The following is a 20145-nucleotide window of genomic DNA, read 5'->3' on the forward strand; positions in this document are numbered from 1 at the left end:
TTCGAGAATTCCTAACACCACCACCCCCGCCGCCTCCCGGACTTCCAATTAAGATTTGGCTGAACTTCGAGGGCCAATCGGTTGAAGACATCTATCGGGTTTTGCCCGGATTCCCTCACCTGACCTCTCCGTTCAAAGTGTTGCCCGGCCGGCGAGCTGTCGGGGGGTGCGTGCTATCTCCGCGCCGCTACAGCGTGCGGTGTTCGCACATGCACACCGCCGCCTGTGAAGGGGTGTGGACAAAGAGAGGCTAGTCCGGGGGTGCTTGTGCACCCACAGAGCTGGGGGTGCAGGAGGGAGGGGAGGGGAGGGGAGGGGAGCTGAGATCTAATCACCCCTCTCCTTTTCATACCCGCATCTTCCGTGGAGATCCATATCTCCCCCCGGCTGTGAGACCCGGGTGTCTTATTGTTGGGGGATTGAAACAAAGGCAGAAAATGGAGATCATGTGCGGGACCAGTGGGTGGGGAGTGTGACTGCGCGCTCTTGAGCTGATTTGCCCCCGCCCCCTTTCCTGCTTCGGAAAAGAGGGATTTGGAATAATCTCTCTCTATCTCCCTCACTCACACACACACACATGCGCACTTCGCTCTATTGTAAGTGTGAACCATCCAGCGGGGCTGTGTTATTCGGACGGTGACAAGGTGCGGGTGGAATGTGCCCATTTTTGATGTGAAGCAGATCGGGACCTCACTCGCAGCCCGTTCTGTAGTTACTTGTTGGGCTGTCAAAATGACCGCAAAAGGCAAGCGCTTCTCTTTGTGTGTGGGTGTGTGTGTGTCTCTCTCTCTCTTTCTTTGAGTGTGAGTGTGTGTGTGTGTGTTACACGGAGAGGATTCTTGCACGTGTGGGATCTGCTTGCTGTGCGACTGGGAACTCCGGGAATTAAAGGATGCAGTTATCTATCTCTCTCCCTCTCTCTCTCTCTCTCTCTCTACCTCCAGCGCTGGGTGATGTACCGGCTCTCTCCTTAGCCCAGGCTACGCTCAACCATGCCACAGAGCCCGGTCTCCAGTGATGATGAGAGGCGCAGTGGCTCCGACTCTGACACCGAGAGCTCCGAGGACGGGGCCGTGCGGGGCGGCGCCGGCGCCGACTCCACCGTCGCCCCGTCGAGACCCATCCAGACCGATTTCAGTATGATGGTATTCCGCATCGGGATTCCCGACCTCCAGCAGACGGTAAGGACCGGGAGGTGGCGGCTGTGGGATGAGGTGGTGAACAATGAAACTGGGCAGGTAGACTGCAACAAAAGCATGGTCTGCATTCGTGTAGCGACGTCCCAAAGTGAAATTCAGACCACCCAAGTTCTGATTGCAAGGTGGCCGCCGTGACAGATATAGCAGGATCTCACCAGTAGTTGTTTCATTGGCTTTTGCGATGGGGAGAGGCTTTACATTTTGACCAGGAGATCCTGGTCAAGGCTGGTGAGGCAAGGCTGCCTTGTATTTTACATGTGTTTTGTTCAGCCTCTGACCCATCCCAATAGAAGAGGTGCGCGGAGACTGCGGATGCTGGAAACTGGAGCAACTCGCTGGAGGAGGAACTCAGCGAGTCGGGCAGCGTCTGTGGGTAGTGGCAGGGGGGAGGATGGGAAATGCCAGTCGGCGTTTGGGGTCGGGACCCGCCGTCCTGTCCGGCCGGAGGGAGTCACCCCAGCGGCCGTGTAGCCTCTCTCTCTGAGGGTACGGACTTAGTTGTGCGTTAATGGTGCTTGGAGCGAGAGTTGGGAGGTGAGGGTCCGCGGCGGGTGGGTTTTCTGGGACCGGAGGGGAGAGGGAGCTGTGTCCAACCTCAGGGGTTGTCGGAGAGGGTCTTCTCTTCTGGGGCTCAATCGCAGGCTGGAGGTTTTGATGGGTGGGGTCAGTTAGTGGGAGAGCTCGTGTAACCCAGAGTTGGAGGATTACCGTGGCTTGTCTCCCAAAGAAAGTTTGACTCTCTCTGGCGCCCAAGTCTCCGGCACAAAGAGCCGCTCTGCTGGGGTTTGAGATGAAAGCGCCGGGACTGCTCAGCTTGCTGATTGTCGCTGGTGACCTTTCCTCACCGCCCATTATCTGTGTCTTGGCGCAGGTAGTCGAGGGCTGATCATTGCCACCGCTTCCCTGTGTGTGTGTGTGTCGTCTTGCACTGAGATCGAGCTGTGAGCTGCTTGTCCAGGAGTGAGATTCAGCGTTTCTGGGTCAGGAGAGCTGCGGGCTGGATTTCTAGATCTGACCCCGGGCGCTCTAATGTAATCTGCACCATTGCTGCTGCTGCCTTTTTGTATTGTGTAGTAAGCAGACTCTCCTCTGGTCCAGAACGGTCCCGTGGTTTTGCTTTAACAAAGTGGGAGAGTTCTTTGGAGCAAGGCACGAAGTGCTGGAGGACTCGCAGAACAGTCAGCATCTATGGGGAGGAATTAAACAGTCGGCACTTTGGCTGAAGTCCATGACCCGCTGTGTTCCTTCAGCATTGTGTGTGTGTTGCTCTAGATTTCCAGCTCCACAGAACCTCTTGTGTGGAATGCCCAGGCAGAGAAGGCTTTAACGCACACAAAATGCTGGAGGAGCTCAGCAGGTCAGGCAGCCTCTGTGGTGGGGTACAAGCAATTGACATTTTGGGCCGAGACCCTTCTTCAGGACTGGAAAGAAAGTGGGGGCAGACTGAATAAGAAGATGAGGGGGGGAGGGGAAGAAGTCTAAGATGACCTGTGATAGGTGAGGCCAGGTGAAGGGTAAGGTAAGTGGGGGGATGAGGGATGAAGTGAGAACCTGGGAGGGGATGGGTAGAAGAGAGTCTATTCCCCTCCATAGATGCTACCTAGCCTGCTGAGTTCCTCCAGCAATATGTGCGTGTTGCTGCGGATTTCCTGCATCTGCAGAATCTCCTGTGTCTGAGTTCTCCCCGGTGTCCTGGCCAACATTTTCTCCCCTCACCCAATGTCGCCACAAGTGAGCCGGCTGTCTCGTTACTTGTGCTGCGTGCAAACTGCTCACGTGCCTCCCTGCTCTAATGCAGTCGCTGTGTTTTATAGTGAGCGCCGCTGGCCACGTACGACTTTCTGAGGTGACAGGAAGTGCGCACAGGAGAGGGGCGTCTGCGAAGAGTTTGTACGTTCTGTCCTTGACCGCGGGGGGTGGTTGTGCTCCAGTTTCTTCCCACGTTTCAAAGATGCACGGGTTAGTAGGTTAATTGGTCACGTGGTTATATATAATCGGACGGCGTAGGCTTTTTGGGTAGAAAGGGCTTGATACCATGCTGTCTGAACAATTTGGTCTTCAGCCTGTTATCTCTTCCACCTATCACCTCCCAGCTTCTTTCTTCGTCTCCCTCCCCTACTCCCCCACCTTCCTTCCCTCCTGGTCTCACCTATCACCAGTCAGTTCGTACTCATCCCCCCTCCCCCCACCAATTTATTCTGTCCCTTCCACTGCTGTCTGTAAGGCACTTATGTATTCTCCCCATGACCGCGTGGGTTTCCTCCAGGTGCCCAGATTTCCTCCCACATTCCAGAGACGTAAGGGTGACGGTTAGTAAGTTGTGGGCGTGCTATGTTGGTGCCAGAAACCTGATGACACTTGAGGGCTCGAACTGCATTGGTCATTGACACAAACGGTGCCTTTCCCTGACTACGTGAGACAAAGCTAATCTGTAAAATGCATTTGTATTACCCGTAGATTTCAGAATTATTATCACTAACGTTTGTTGCGAAATTTGCTGTTTTGCGGCAGCAGTACTGTGTATTACGTGCAATATGCTATAAATTTAAATAGAAAAAAGTTAAATTCTGCGGGTAGTGTGAAAAAGAGAGCAACAATTGTGAGGTAGCATTCATGGATGGTTCACCTTTGTGGGTGAGTTGCCTGCCGTAAGTTACCCCTTAAACCAGGCTAGTGCCAGAAAGTGTCAAGGGGCAAGTTCATGGGGTTTTGAAATATGTTGGAGATGTGTGGGGAAGCAGGACTTGGGCTAGCATGTACACGATGGGCCAAATGGCCTCATTCTGTGTTGCAGTGAGATACCCATGGTGAGTTCTGATGTGCAGAGGACAGATTACAGTTGGCATGGCACTCTGCAGTGTGCAGAGTTGGCCGGGGGTCAGGGTGAAACAGCAAGTTTCATGACATAAGTCAGTGATATTAAACCTGATTCTGATTCTGGGTGTGGTTGGGCACCATGGTGACAGCGCCACGGCTGCAGTCTGTCATCTCTCCCCGGTCTCTATGGTTACAATTAAGCAGCGGCTGTGTCCTGTGCTGTCTGAACTAATTAGCTCAGACTTCACCTGAGTGGCAATATACTCACAAACACTGCAGGAACGCAGCAGGGCAGGCCGCATCGATGGAGGGGAGTTAGCAGTTGACTTTTCAGGCCGAGGCCCCTCATCAGGACTGGAAAGGGAGGGGGAAGAAGCCAGAGTAAGGTGATGGGTGGAGGGGGAGAACTACAAGCTGGCAGCTGATAGGTGAGGCCAGGTGAGGGGGAAGCTGAGTGGATGGAGGAGGGGAGGATGAAGTAATAGGTGGGAAAAGGCTGAGGAAAGAGGAATCAGATAGGAGAGGAGAGTGGATCCTGGGAGAAAAGGAAGGAGGAGGGGGACCAGTGGGAGGTGATGGGCAGGTATAGAGAAGAGAGGAATTAGAACGGGGAATGGAAAAAGAGAAGGGGCCCAGTGCTGGAAAGGGAGGGAGGGTCATCTTCAGCTGAAAAGGAGTGAGATGTCTGAGTGCGCGGGGTGGATGGGAGGACTGCAGGAAATCACTTGGGCATTGCTGGACAGTGGACCAGTCATCACATCATGCAGAGAGAACTGGGTCTGGCGAGGCGTCCATGAGAGACTGGCGGTCTAGTTGCCACACATAGCCAGTCATCTCCCTGTGGAGGGGGCTGAGGAAGGAGGGCAGTGAATATGACACGCCCAGTACTCCAAGGGTTAAAATACTATCCGTTAATGTTGGGAACGAAAGGGTCTGGGGAATTTTAAACAAAGATTTACAATCGGTACACGCATACATGGTATCCTGAAAGTAGATGTCACCTTCAGCATAGTGAAATATTCAACACTTTACAGAGAAACGCGATCAAACTAAAGTCACAAAATGAGCCGTGAGGATAAATTATTTCTTTAAAAAAAATCAGGTCAGAAAGCTAGGTCTGAGACGCCTGGTGAATGTAGAGAGGAGGTGGTGCTGCTGAATTTGGAGCTGCAAACATCAGTGGTCATCGTGTCACAGAGCGTGGAAACACCCCATTCGGCCCAACTGGTGTGTGCTAGCCCCATTTGACTAATCTCTCAAACCTTTCCTGTCCCAATGTTAATGCACCTGCTTCAACCACTTCCTCTCGTTCCATATACCCACCACCCTCTGTATGAAGAAAATGTATCCCAGGCTCCTTTTAAATCTCCCCTCCCACGTTAGACTTATACCCACCGTTCTTGATTTCCCAACTCTGGGAAATAGACTGAGAGCATACACCCTATGCATTCTCCTCACGGTTTTCTACCCCTCATTCTCATATACTCCAATGCCCGCCACGATCTGTAAGGAGTTTGTACGTTCTCCCTGAGACCATATGGGTTTCCACCAGGTGCTCTGGGTTCCTCCCACAGTCCAAAGACGTACCGGTTGGTTAATTGGTCATTGTAAATTGTCCCTTGATTAGGCATGCGTGAAGCCGGGAGTTGCTGACCGATGCGGCTCGAAGGTTTGGAAGGGCCTATTCCGCACTGTATCCCAATAAGTAAATTCTCAGTCTAATCAAGGTTTTTCTAGAACTCAGTCCCTCAAGTCCTGGAAGCCTCTGCACTCTTTGTAGCACAATGGCGTCTTTATGCACGCACCTTTTGGGCTTGCAGACATTGTGGAGCTAGCAGGGGTCCGCCCTGACAGAGAGGCCACCTCCAGTTATTCATCCAATCTCGGCCTCCCTTGATACAGCTCTTCATGTTCATGTCAGGAGCAGAGCATCACATTACAGTGCCTGTGATCATCGATCGTGGGTTCAATTCCCGCCACTGTTGTTAGTAAGATGGAGACTCAAGATATCGTCTGCCCTTACTGACCCTGGCTGAAGGCCCTTGAGTTGAAACAGCGACTGTCCATTTCCCTTCCCAGATGCTGCCTGACCTGGTGAGTTGCTCCAGCACCTTGTGTGTTCCTCCGCACTGAAAAGATTTTTTAGCCATATCTTCCATGCATCGTTTGCGTCAAATCAAGTCAGCAAGGATCATTCTGTGCAGGCTGCAATTATCGGCATGTTCCTGGCGCCAACATAGCATGCCGACAATTTACTAACCCTTACTAATCTGTATGCCTTTGGAATATGGAAGGAAACTGGAGCTCCCAGAAGAAACCCACACAGCCACAGAGGTAAAGTACAGACTCCTTGCAGACAGCAGTGGAAATTGAACCCACAATCGATGATCACAGGCACTGTAAAGTGATGCCCTGCTCCTGAACTTAAGAACAGTCCTTCACATGCTAAGATTCCAGTTCCTAAATGTGCCACATACTTAGAATCAAGGTGGGCTGTTGCCAGGTGTGAGGTCGTTTGGGCCATTGCTACTGTCTTGTGCATGTTCATTGTTCCACTTTATTTGAGAATGACCCCCTGGCTTGGTGGTTTCCTTATTCCAGCTCTTTGTTCAAGGTTCACTCCGCATTTCAGACGGTCCTGGGGAGCAAACTGAGCCCCCACCCCGCCCCGGATTCCGGGTTAGCATGGCAGTTAGAGCTGGGGGCGGCGGTTGTGAGCGTGAGCGGCTGTCGTTGAAACAAAGCTAATCCTGTGCATTGACACGGGATCAAGTTCTTCCGGCTGGGGTTGACCACTACCCAGGGAGTCGCCATCACAAAGTATGCGGTCAACCATCGGAGATGGATGTGCTGGAGTTTCCGAATTGTCCACCCAGCCGTGTTGTGGAAGTTCAGTCACTAAGAATGTTCCAGATTGAGTTGGTAGATCTCTAGATATTCAAGCAAAATTGGATTAGTTTAAGAAGGTGGCGCTGAGTTTAAAATAAAATCAATCATTAATTGACATTGCAGAAATGGTGGGTGCAAGTGGCCGATTGCTGCTTTATTTCCTATCAAGTCCTGCAGCAAGAAAATGGGCTCCTTGCCCCTTAAATTCACGCTAACCATCAGCCTCCCATTTACATCGACTTGATTTTACTCTCCCCTCACTGAAACAAAAGATTAACGACGAGCTTTATTTGTCACGTGTACATCAAAACGTACAGTGAAATGCATCGCTTGCGTCAAATCAAATCAGTGAGAATATGCCGGGGCAGCCCACAATTGGCGCCATGCTTCTGGTGCCAACGTAGCCTGCCCACGACTCACTAACCAGCACTCGTACGACTTTGGAATGCGGAGGAATCCAGAGCACTTGGGAGGAAATGCAGTCAAAGGGAGAATGTACACATCATTTCCCCACAAATCTTCCCCCTCCCCCTCACCCACACACTGGGGGTAATTTTACAATCTCCAGTTAGCCTATAAACCCAGACATCCTTTGGATGCGGGAGGACACTAGGGTATTTGAGAAAACCCACTTGGCAATGGGAAGAGATACGAACTCCACCAGTTATCAGGATCAAACTCGGGTCGCTGGAGCTATGAGGTAGTGGGCCTGCCAGCCGTGGCAGTGTGTGCCGACAACCCTGCACCATTTGTGTCTGGGAATTCTCCTGCAATGCAGGCTGTTCCCGGAGGGGATGTTCCCTCAACTTCGACCTGCCCCGACTGCTTCAACCCAAAAGCCGAGTCTGGGTTCCCAACGACCAGGGAGCTGGTTCTCTACCAGGATCCCTCTCTTGTCAGTGCTGCCTGTGTTCGTGGATCCAGTGGAGTTCATTACTCCTGGGGGTGCGGGGGGGGAAGGATTTGCCCTTGGGTCATCAGCTTCTCCCTTTGTAGATGAACATGGAAGATGTCTGCTTTTTAGATGCGCTCGGGCAGGGGTTCCCAACCTTTTTTATACTATGGACCAGTGCCATTAAGCAAGGAGTCTGCGGGCCTCAGGTTGTGAACCCCGTCATTGGAGGGAGTGGTTGGACAAACATGGGTTGCTTTCTCTGGAGTGATGGAGGTTGAAGGGAGAGCTGATAGATATTTACATAATTAGGTAGAGTGGGTAACCAATATCTTTTATTCCAGGGTTGAAATGTCTTGTGCCAGATGGCATACATTTAAGATGAGAATGGGGTAAGTTCAAAAGAGATGTACGGGCAAGTTTATTTTTCTGCAGAGTAGTGGGTGTCCAGATTGCACTGCCTGGTTGGTGGAGGAAGCAGATATTAAAGAAACTTAAGAAGGCACATGAGTGCGCAGGGAATGGGGTGAAATGGATATTGTGTAGGCAGAAGGAATTAGTTTAGTTGGGCTCATCTTTATTTGATTACTAATTTAATTAGTTCAGCATAACATTATGGGCTGAAATGCCTGTCCTTGTGACATGCAGTCCGATGTTACAAGTGGGTTGTGAGACATCCTGGGAGCGTGACATGTTGGCACCGGAAGCATATGGTGACACTTGCGACTTGCCCCCGGTGCATTCTCGGACTGTGCTGGTCGATGACGCAGACGTTGCATTTCACAGTGTGTTTTGATGCACGCGTGCCAAGTCCGGCTGGCCATTTGATTGCTCACGTAATTAGATTGGCAGAACATTGTGGGTTGAAGCAGGTCGCTGGCTCCAGTGTATTGTAGGACATCCTGACAAGGGAGCGAAAGAGGAATGGGAGAAACAGCCCCCCACCACCCCCCCACCACCCTTCTCTGTTTCATAGAAAGAGCAGGAGAGTGACATCATCATCAAATGGGGATTTTCTGGAATTGGGAGGTGGTGGGATCTGGAAGCTGCTTTCCACCTGGAGATGGGGGGGGGGAGGTTTGGTGGAGGGTATGACAGCAGAGGATGCAGGATAGGTAGTTATACCCTCAGTTGTGTTCCAGTGGAATAAGGAGAAGCCCCAGAAAGGGTAAAAAAAAAAGCCCCCCACCCCATTCTCCAGTTGGGAACTGCAGGCAGACATGGAGAACATTCAGCCGCTCCTGAAACACACAGGCACCAAGCTCCCTGGAGAGCCCTAGGAATTGATGACTCATCCATCAGCAGGAGTGGAGAGGGGGCTTGAGCTTCATCTCCCTGGTCCTGAGATACCGAAGAGGAAGAGTTGTTCAGCAGAGATATGAAGGGTGACTCTGGAGAGGGAGGGGGGAGGAACCTCCATCCTTGAGAAACGTGCCATCCTCTCTTGACCTCCAGGCTTTAATTGGTGCATATTCAGCACCATTTCCCACCACGCCATCCCCACACTCCAGAACACTGGCTGCACACATGCCAACAGGAGCTTGGGTCCTGTGGGGTGTACAGGGTGGGTGCGTATACCCATACGCCAGAGACCGCAGGTGCTGGAATCCGGAGCAACCTGCTGAAGGAACTCAGCAAGTCGAGAAGCATCAGTGGGGTGGAGGGCGGAAAGGAACTGTTGGAGCCTCAGGTCGAATCTCTGCGTCGGAACCGAGTGGAGGGACAAGATGGCCACTCTAAAGAGGAGAGGAAGTGGTGGGAGAGGAGTCTGGGACTGATGAGGGGTGTAGGATGACAGTCAGGAAGTGCCAGTGACGTGCGTGCCTCTTGTCAGTGGTGAGGACCTACAACTCGGGTCCACAAGCCCAGGCAACTTCCTTGAAAGTTTTCTCTTTCAATCTTATTGACAACTTTGCTGTAGCTAAGTGATGCTGTCCCACCAGTGTCCCAAATAACAGAATTGCAATCCTCAGCAAATGCCCATGAAGTACTGTAGGGATTCAGCAGGTCGGGCAGCATATTTGTATTTGATACCTTGAGCAGTGAAGGATAGCATTCTGCTTTGATCTCACATCTCCAATCCTTATAGCTCCCTCCTGTGTTCCCGCGCTGGATTCTGACGCCATTCCAACCCATCGAGCCTTGGGCTGAGTTTGGGAAATAATTGGTCACCTGTTTGTGTTAAACTCCCAGTCTGTCCCTCCTGGAGACTTGTGTTTGTGGCGAAAGACGGTCACTGGTCCACAGAACCAATGATCAGCTTTATTCACCCTGTACATTTATTAGGAATCTGCTCTGGTGTGTTGGCATGAGGTGCAACAAAAAACAACAGCATTCAACAATTAACATAGAAACCTAGAAAACCTACAGCACAGTACAGGTCCTTCGGCCCACAGAGTTGTGCCGAACATGTCCCTACCTTAGAAATTACTAGGCCTACCTATAGCCCTCTATTTTTCTAAGCTCTGTACCTATCCAAAAATCTCTTAAAATACCCTACCGTATCCGCCTCCACCGCCGTTGCCAGCAGCTCATTCCACGCACTCACCACTCTCTGAGTAAAAAAACTTATCCCTGACATCTCTGTACCGACTCCCCAGCGCCTCAAACCTGTGTCCTCTTGTGGCAACCATTTCAGCCCTGGGAAAAAGCCTTTGACTATCCACACGATCAATGCCTCTCTTCATCTTATACACCTCTATCAGGTCACCTCTCATCCTCCATCGCTCCAAGGAGAAAAGGCCGAGTTCACCCAACCTATTCTCATCAGGCATGCTCCCCAATCCAGGCAACATCCTTGTAAATCTCCTCTGCACCCTTTCTATGGCTTCCACATCCTTCCTGTAGTGAGGCGACCAGAACTAAGCACAGTACTCCAATTGGGGTCTGGGGTCTGACCAGGGTCCTATATAGCTGCAACATATAATTTATACTCATAAAGAATTGAATAGAATGTACATAAATCCCAGCATGTACTTGGAATGTATACAGTATTGTAAAAAGGTTCTTTAAAGGATTTACAGTGCAGTGACGGGGGTAATAGACAGAGGGGAGTGGAGGTATTGGTGGGGGTTAACCAGAATGGTTGATCACATTTATTGCCTGGGGGAAGTGTCTGTTAAGATGACATGAAGTTTTTGTTTTAATAGACCTATAGCATTTTCCAGAAGGTTTTGGAAAAAGCAGTTTGTAGGCTTGGTAGTGTCCGCAATGATTTTACCCACTCGCTTCCTTGTCCTGGACACATACAAGTCCTGCGGTGATGGTAGACTACAGCCAGCGACCTGTCCTGACAGCTCTCTAGCTTTCGTATTTTGTGAGAGGAAGCTGCATCAAACCAGACAGTAATGACTGATGTGAGGATGCTCTCTATGAATTGCACCAGGATATTCTGTGGCACGTGGCCAAGTGGTTAAGGCATTCGTCTAGTGATCTGAAGGTCGCTAGTTTGAGCCTTGGCTGAGGCAGCGTGTGTGTCCTTGAGCAAGGCACTTAACCACACATTGCTCTGCGACGACACTGGTGCTAAGCTGAATGGGTTCTAATGCCCTTCCCTTGGACAACATCGGTGGCGTGGAGAGGGGAGACTTGCAGCATGGGTAACTGCTGGTCTTCCATACAACCTTGCCCAGGCCTGCGCTCTGGAAACCTTCCAAGGGTCAAATCCATGGTTTCATGAGGCTAACAGATGCCAGTGAAGATGATGATGATGATGATTCTGGGGAAGATGGAATCTTACCAACTGCTGTAGGAGGTGCACCATTCCAGCTTGAGTGATAGAGCCATTGAGCAGCACAGCTCAGAAGCAGGCTCTTCTCTACATCTGGTCTGTATGTCACCAATTCCATTTCGACCCGCAGGATTCCTCCAGCAGATTGTTCAGCTGCAGTAGGAAAACCCTCCATTTGACCCACATCTTGCAGCCTTGAGAGATGCTGGAAAACTCCACAGAGAGATACAGTGTGGAAGCAGGTCCTTCAAACCACTCAATCCCTGCTGACCATCTATTACCCACCTGCACTGATCCGACGTTATCCTCCCTGCATTCCTATCCACTCCGCAGTTCGCCATCAATCCCCCTTCAGGAGAGGGAAAGTTGGGATAGCATACAGCAGTTCTCATCGCAGGGTGAGCAGTGGAAAGGGTGAACAGCTTTGGGTTCTTGGGTGTCAGGATCGATCCTGCACCCAACGCATTGATGCAGTTATGAAGAAGGCACAACAATGGTTATGTATGTTTTAAGAGTTTGAGATTCCATATGTCACCAAAGACTGCAGCACGTTTCTACAGATGTACTGTAGAGAGCATTCTGACTGGTTGCATCCCTGTCTGGTCTGGAGGCTCCAACCCACAGGATCGGAAAAAGCTGCAGAGGGTTGGAACTCAGCTGACTTCAGCACAGACACTATCCTCTTCACTACTGAGGACAACTTCAAAAGGCGATGTAGGTGGTATCCATCAAGAAGGACCCTCACCACATAGGACTTGCCTTCTTTCCATTATTACCATCAGGAAGGAGGTACAGGAGCCTGAAAACACACACTCGATGTTTTAGAAATGGCTTCCTCCCCTCCGACATCAGATTTATGGACCCATGAACACTACCTTGTTATTCTGCTCTCTTTTTGTACAAACATATATATATCCTTATTGTACTTTATGGTAATTTTTAAAGATTGCACTGTATACCTGCTGCAAAAAAAAATCAAATTTCACAACATGCGGAAGTGATAATAAAGCTGATTCTGATTCTGAAATCCGTGCCTCTCCTGTATTTGATTCCCCACCCCCCACCTACACACTACGGGCAATTTAAAACAGCCGATTAACCCAGAACATCTTTGGGATGTGGGAGGAAAGTGGAGCACCCTGGGGAAATCCACATTGCCAGAGGGAGAGCAAACAGCTGAGGTCGGGATTGAACCCAGCTGTCTTTATCTGTGTGGCAGGGCCTCTACCTGGTGCACCATTATGCCAACGTGGCTCCTTAGGGAGCGACGGAGAGTCTGACCACCCAGAAGGGGACAGCCGGTGCTTTGGTTTCAGCTTGAGCTAAGGAGCCACTGGAGGCTTTATCCCATGATCAACTGCCCTCTCACCACTGGTCACCTTGCCTGTCGATCCTCACACTGCCCTGACTTTTCACATCTCACAGGAGAGTGGGCAGAACCCTCCTTCCCCGATGGGTCAGTGGCGTTTTGACCATTGTTTTTCAAATAATGTCCTCAATTGAATCAGGGTTTCCTGTGCTGTGAGGTGGTGGTTCTACTGTGCCATCGACACATATAAAACGGAGGTACTGGTGGCGCAGTTATTGTGTAGTGGTCAGGCTGCACACAGCAACCTCCCATTAAGAATAACAGAATGTGGCAATCAGATAATCGGTTCTGATAAACCCAAAATTCTGCAGATGCTGGAAATCTTCAGCAACACTCACCCAAAATGCATGTGGAATTCTGTAGGTCAGGCAACATCTATGGAGCGGAATAAACAGAACATAAAAGAGTACTGACCCTTTGGCCTACAATATAATACAGGCATTATAACCTTTTTGAAAATCAATCTAACTCTTCCCTCCTACACAATTTTTCATTTTTTTAAAATCATCCATGCACCTATCTAAGAGTTTCTTAAAATCCCCTAATGTATCTGCCTCTACCACCACCCCTAGCAGTACGCTGCATGCATCCACTACATTCTGTGTAGAGAATTTACCTTTGATACCCCCTATACTTTCCTCTCATCACCTTAAAATTATGCCTCCTTCTATTAGTCCATTTGGCCCAAAGAGAATGTCACCGGCTATTAACTTAATCTATGCATCATCACCTGTAATGCCTCTATTAAGTCACCTCTCATTCTTCTTTGCCCCAAAAAATGCTCATTCAATTTATCCTCATAAGACATGCTCTCTAATCCAGGCAGCATCCTGGTAAATCTCCTCTGCACTCTCTGTAAAGCTTCCACGTCCTTCCTACAATGAGGTGATTAGAGCTGACCAACTTGAACCACAGTTTCCTTTATTCTTTAGAGAACCTGCACCATCTTGTAAGCCTCTATCAAGTCACCTCTCATCCTCCAAAGAGAAAAGCTTGGGCTCACTCAACCTGTCCTCATAGGACGTGCTCTCTAATCCAGGTAGCATCCTGATAAATTTCCTCTACACCCTCTCTAAAGCTCCCACATCCTTCCTATAACAAGCTGAACATAATATTCAAATGTGGTCTATAAGACATGACGAAGCAGCTCTTGAACTCACTGCCCCATAGAATGAAGGCCAACACACCATGCACCTTCTCAACCGCCCCATCAACTCATTCGGCAATTTTGAACGATCTGTGAATATGGATCCCAAGGTCTTTAACACTGCTAAGCATCCTGCCTTCAACCCCTTACTCCTGCCTTCGAGTTTGGCCTTCCAAAATGAATCACTTCTCACTTTCTGGTTGACATTTTGGGCCAAGACCAAGGACAAATGTTGCCTGAGAGCCACTTAATGACCTCTGTTTTATCTGCTCCTAACCCACTTGGGTTGTTCTGGGGTGTGTGTGTGAGAAGAGATCTATGTTAATGCAGTCGACAGGAAAATGCCAGCGCTGGGCAGCGTTTGCAGAAGAGAGTGGGTCACTGTCAACGTGGCCTACATCTCTGCTCGTTAGTGGGGCATGCAAATAGATTAGAGCACAGGCGAACTCAAGCTGCTCGGGGAAAAAAAAACCTGTGTTTAAAAATACTTCCCTGCATCTCTCCTCATCTGGAAATAGTGACTTCAGCCACTAAGGTAGAGGAAGACAATTTGTAACGCGTCTCTGCGGGTTAGAGTTGGGTCAGTTGGGGCAGCAGGATGGGAGGAGGAGGGAGCGAAGGTTGTGATTCTGGAGGGTGACTAGTGTTTAAAACGACCGCACGCTGCTCAGAAACCAAATGGCGTCTGTTGTGCACTGGGGTTATTTTTAGCTCGAGAGCCAAGGTGAACAGAATCTGAGCAAATTTATTTTTGTTGAATTACCAAGGGGTTCAAACAGAGAGTAGGAGGTTTCTATTGTGAATCTTTGATCTACCCTTCCTCTCTCCCTCACTACCTCTCTGCACGTGTGTGTGTGTTCTCCTTCATCATCCTTTTCACTCCCCTTGTACACTGCAGTGTGCATATGCCTGTGTATTGCTGTATATTTGTGTCCCTGCCTCTGCCCCCTCACACTTCTCGTTTGCACACTGTTCTCTCTCTGTCTGTCTCTCTGCCTGTCTCTTTTTGCTTGTCTTTCTCTCTCTCTTTTTCTGTCACTCTGTTTCTCTCTCTTTCTGTCCCTCTCTGTCTCTCTCCCTCTTCTCCCTCTGTCACTTTCTCTCACTCACCCTGCCTGTCTCTGCCTTTCTCTCCCTCTTTCTGTCTCTGTCTCTCTCTCCCCCTATTTCCGTCTGCTTTATTTCTCTTCCTCTGCCTTTCTCTCTCTTACCCCTCTCTCTCATCCTCTGACCCTCTCTCTCTCTCTCTCTCACCCCTCTGACTCATCCACCCTCCCCCTCCTGTTTTCTCTCTCTCAGTTTAGGATAGGTGGTTGGTGATACAGACTCGTGGGGCCTCAGTTTCCCCACCGCACCTCTCTGATCATGACACGTGTGACTTGGTGTGTATCTACATGCACACGTGTGTGTTGGTGTGTGTCCGCACGTGTTTCGGCTGGGGCAGAACGTGGAGTTTGGGCCGGAAATCAGGAAAGCAGCTGAAGAATGAGGATGGGGGTTCAGTCTGGGGTGTGTCCACGCCAGCATAAGCAGTTGAATTGAGACACACTGGGTCCTCCAGCCCTTTAGCCTCGCCCCTGCCAGCTACCTTTCTGTCAATGGTCACAGACATTCGAGTCCTTCGTTACTGCTGTCTTACGTGATGAGAAGTTTGTTGTTTTGCGGCAGCATGAACATAAAAGTCTATAACTTAGAAATTAAATAGATGGTGCAAAAAGAAAGGAATAATTTGGCGGTGTTCATGGACTGTTCAGAAATCTGATGGTGAGGTGGAAGAAGCTGTTCCGAAAATGTTGAGCGTGTGTCTACAGACTCCTGTACCTCGTCCTTGATGGTAGTAATGAGAAAAGGACGTGTCCTGGGTGGTGAGGGTCTTTTCGTGGTGCATGCTGCCTTTTGAAGATTCAAGATTGTTTAATGTCATTTCCTGTCAGGAGAACAAATAATCGTTACCCTGGATTTGAAGCAACACAAAAAAAACCCCGCAAACTATATATATATATAAATGTAAGATAGCTTATATACATTGATTGTACGTCCATAAAGTGACGCGACAGTGACTGATGGAAATAATAAAGTAGAGGTAGAGTCAGTGGGTGGAGGTGTTGATCAGCCTTACTGCTTGGGGGAAGTAACTGTGTCTGAGTCTGCTGGTGCTGGCTTGGATGCCACTCTGTGATGGGAGTGGGACAAACAGTCCATGAGAAGGTTGTGTGGAGTCCTTCATGACGTTATTGGTCCTTTCCCGGCACCTTCCCACATGTCCTTGACAGTAGGTAGGCTGGTGCTTTCGGCAGTTTTGACTACCCATCGCAGTGCAGTTTCCGTACCGAGCAGGGATGCTCTCTACTGCACATCTCCTCGCAGATGGTGGAGAGGGCTATGCCCACAATGGAGCTGGTTGAGTTTACCACCCTCTGAAGATTTTTCTCATCCTGCACCTTGGAGGCTCCCTACTGCAACCAGTCTGTAGCAATTTGCTAGAATCTTTGGTAACGTACCAAACCAACTCAAACTCTTAATGAAGTATAGCTGCTGGGATGCCTTCTTTGTAAATACACCAAAGCACAGATCCTCCGAGATGTTGTCGCCCAGGAACTTGAAGCTCACCCTTTCTACTGCTGACTCCCTTGGTGGTGATTGGCACATGTTCTCCTGACTTCCTGACGTCCACAAACAATATCTTGGTCTTACTGGTGTTGAGTGCCAGGTTTATGTTGTGACACCACTCGGCCAGCCGATCCAGCTCACTCCCGTATGCCCCCTTGTCACTGCCTGAGATTCTGCCAACAGCAGCGGTGTCATCTGCACCTTGTGCCCTCTGACCTCAGACTGCGACCAATCAGCCTTTAGCTGCCTTCTGGCAACGAACAACTGTGGTGGGCTGGTAGACAATGCAAAACCATAGATTCTGACTGAAGGTCTGTTGGCCACAGACAGGTTGTTGTGGTTGCCATAGCAACGGTGATAATTGGCCGCAAACAGCTGTTTCAGTCGTGGCGCGGAACCACCCTCTGATTGGATAATATTTAATAATGCCACATTCAGTTGGATACGGACTGCGGGAACCTGGGCTAATTCAGAGTTGGATTAACGTCTGCGGATAACTTAATTAAAGGCTCCGGCATCTGCTGTGACAAAACAAATAATGCAACCTTTCAAGTCTCTGAGAAGGGTTGTATCATTCCCCTATGAGCTGCCAAGGGCTAAGGTTTTATCCCGATTCTGTATAGGGCCCGTCATCTTTCCCCTGAGTGTTGACAGCTGAGGAGGGAACCAGTAGAAGGGGGTGAATGTGTTGAGCTTCGACATGGAGAAACTTTTCCTTGGAGGTGTCACAGCTTGGAATTGGGCTGCTCGTGGTTCATTGTAGGGGGGGTGTAGAATCTTAACCATCTCCTGAAAGCACGTCCCTCCCCAACATTGGCTGTGTCTACAGGAGGAGCTGCTTCAACCAGGCATCGTCCACCATCAGTGATCCCCACCCATGCCATCTTCTTGCATCCCAAAGTCCCACTTCACCAGGTGGAAGAAAAGCACTTTACACTAAAACGGACAACTTTTGTCATAATTGTTCTCTTTCGTGTAAAAATTGAGCGTCATTTGTTCTCCTCGTCGGCGCTGCTTATTTGACGCTCTGTGCCTGTGACCCCTGCTGCGGGTAAGTTTTTCTTTGCACCTGTGCACCCGTGGCAATGAACTGAACTTTGGCTTTGAAAGTTGGTGAGTTTGGGAGCTGGCAGAGGGTCAGTCGATAGGAGTTTAAAATCAGCGGACTGACCGCCTCCACTGCTTGTAGTGTAGTAGTTAGCGTAACGCTTCACAGCGCTAGCGACCAGCGTTCAATTCCTACTGCTGTCTGTAAGGAGTATGTACGTTCTCCCTGTGACTGTAAGTTTCTTCCAGGTGTTCTGGTTTCCTGCCACATCCTAAGGACGTACCGGTTAGTAGTTTAATTAGTTACATGGGCGGATTTGGCACCTCGGGCTCGTTGGGCTGGAAGGACCTGTTACCGTGCTGTATCTCGAAACAAATAAACTAATCTCAGGTCCTGTCTTCTTTCATAACAGCCAAGCTGTTAATCACTTCTGTAATGTGCATTGATGAACTGAACCATTGCAGCATGCCGTAATGTATACTGAACTAATGCATGCATCTGTAATCTGCAGCAACAGTTGCCTGGGGTCATATTACCCTTACTGCCATGGAACTGTACACTGACAATTGCGAGCTGTCACGCAGGTTGCATTACTGTGCACTGCTGCGATGCGATACTCCACATGTACTGCACAATGCTGTAACACACATGGCAATCTTGCACACCACCTATCATGCACACTGGTCATTTTCACACTGATTCTACGTTATATGCCTGACTACTAGAGAAAAGTCAAAGTTGAGTTTATTGTCACATGCATAGGTGCAACAAAGACCTACCTGCAGCAGCACTGCAGCACGTGGCATCATATAGGCAGCTTTCACAGGAAAAATAATTTAAACGTGAATTATAAACATGAGACATTCTGCAGAAGCTGGAACTCCAGAGTACCAGACACAAAATGCTGGAGGAGCTCAGCAGGTCTAGCAGCATCTCGTCGTCGTGGCTATCCCTCAAGGTCGAGGATGAAGGTCTTCGTTCTGTTGATCTACTTACGGGCTCTCAAGTGGCTTATGAGTCCAATCTTGGCTTTGAAGGTTCTTCCGCATTCAGGGCAGGTAGTTCCAGCTGGCAGATCGGACTTCGGTTGTTGCTGCCTCTCTTTCCATTTTCTTCTTTTTTCTTCTAATTCTGCACACCTGTTGGCTTCGAAAGTTGCTGTTCCTTCTCGGATGATGGCTTGCCAGAGTCTCCTGTCCTTGGCATCTATGGAAAGGAATAAAGAGTCGATGTTTTGGGCCGAGACCATTAGGATGTTAAGCATATATTTTACCCAATTTTTACAAGAAAGAACAATTAAAGCAAAAAAAAAATCCATTTTACTACAAAGTGGTCATCGAATCTTGAAAGACACAGATAGAGTGGATGTGGAGAGGATGTTTCCTATGGCGCGGGAGTCAAGAACCAGAGGGCATAGCCTCAGAATAGAAAGGCACCCATTTCTATCACTGGTGGGATCGCTCTATGGAGAGGGGAGGCTGCCTTTTGATAGGTCTTGAGATCACTCTGCTGCCGGAGAGGGAAAAGCCTGACACTGTGCCCAGAGAATGTTACCCAGATTTTCTGCATTTTGGATATGGACTTGGACTATATGGACTTCTTTCAGTTCTTTTTTTTAAATATATATTCTGTGTTTTTCACCCCATCTTTCTCGTTTTTTTTGTGTGCAGGGGGAGGAGGATTTCATTTTTGTTCATTTTTTTGTACAGGGAGGAGGGATTTGGGGGTCCTCAGTTCAGTGGCTATCTGGAGAAGAAGAATTTCAGAGTTGTATATGTTGATAATAAATGAACCTTTGAACCTTTTAGAACAGAGGTGAGGAGGAATTTCCTTAGCCAGAGGGTGGTGAATCTTTGGAATTCATTGCTATGATGGCTGTGGAGGCCAAGTCATTGGGTGCATTTAAAGTGGAAGTTGATAGGTTCTTGATTATCGAGGGTGTCAAAGGTTACGGGGAGAAGGCAAGACAGTAAGGTTGAGACGGATAATGAATCAGCCGTGATTGAATGCTGGAGGAGACCCGATGGGCCGAGTGGCCTAATTCTGCTCCTATCTCTTATGGTTATATGGTCGCAGTGTGGCTTATACTGAGATAGCAATTTGGAAGGTGCAGGTTGGTTCAAGAACTGAAATGGCTGAAGGGAAGTAGCTGTTCCTGAACCTGGTGGTGTGGGACTTCAAGCTTCTGTAAATCCTGTCCAACGGTAGCCGTGAGCTGGTGGGAGTCTTTGATGATGGATGTTATGATGGACTATCAGACTGGCTGTTACGTATAAAGAACTGCACCTCATAATTCTCGTAAACACTGAGTTTTTGCAGACAGCTGAAATCCAGACTGCAGCATTACACAACTTTGCTATAGTAGACAGAAGAGATCCTGCAGATGCTGGAAATTCAGAGCAATGCACACAATTTCTGGTGGATCTCAGCAGGTCAGGCAGCAT

The 20145-nt window shown here is 49.2% G+C and overlaps 1 protein-coding gene across 4 annotated transcripts in view; it reads left to right on the forward strand.

Moving 5' to 3' along the window:
- Positions 1 to 20145, forward strand: part of shank1 (SH3 and multiple ankyrin repeat domains 1) — a 281534-nt gene that overhangs the window by 81369 nt on the left and 180020 nt on the right. For 2 of the 4 annotated variants that reach the window (XM_063062526.1, XM_063062529.1), the window contains exons 1-2: positions 618 to 745; positions 945 to 1181. In XM_063062526.1, the coding sequence (XP_062918596.1) occupies positions 993 to 1181 (189 nt within the window). In that variant the 5' untranslated portion in view covers positions 618 to 745; positions 945 to 992. Of the gene's footprint in view, positions 1 to 617; positions 746 to 944; positions 1182 to 20145 lie in introns of those variants that run through there. The other 2 variants (XM_063062528.1, XM_063062527.1) reach the window with 1 other exon arrangement.

The sequence above is a fragment of the Mobula hypostoma genome, chromosome 11 (genome assembly GCF_963921235.1).
Source record: "Mobula hypostoma chromosome 11, sMobHyp1.1, whole genome shotgun sequence".
NCBI classification, from domain to species: Eukaryota; Metazoa; Chordata; class Chondrichthyes; order Myliobatiformes; family Myliobatidae; genus Mobula; species Mobula hypostoma.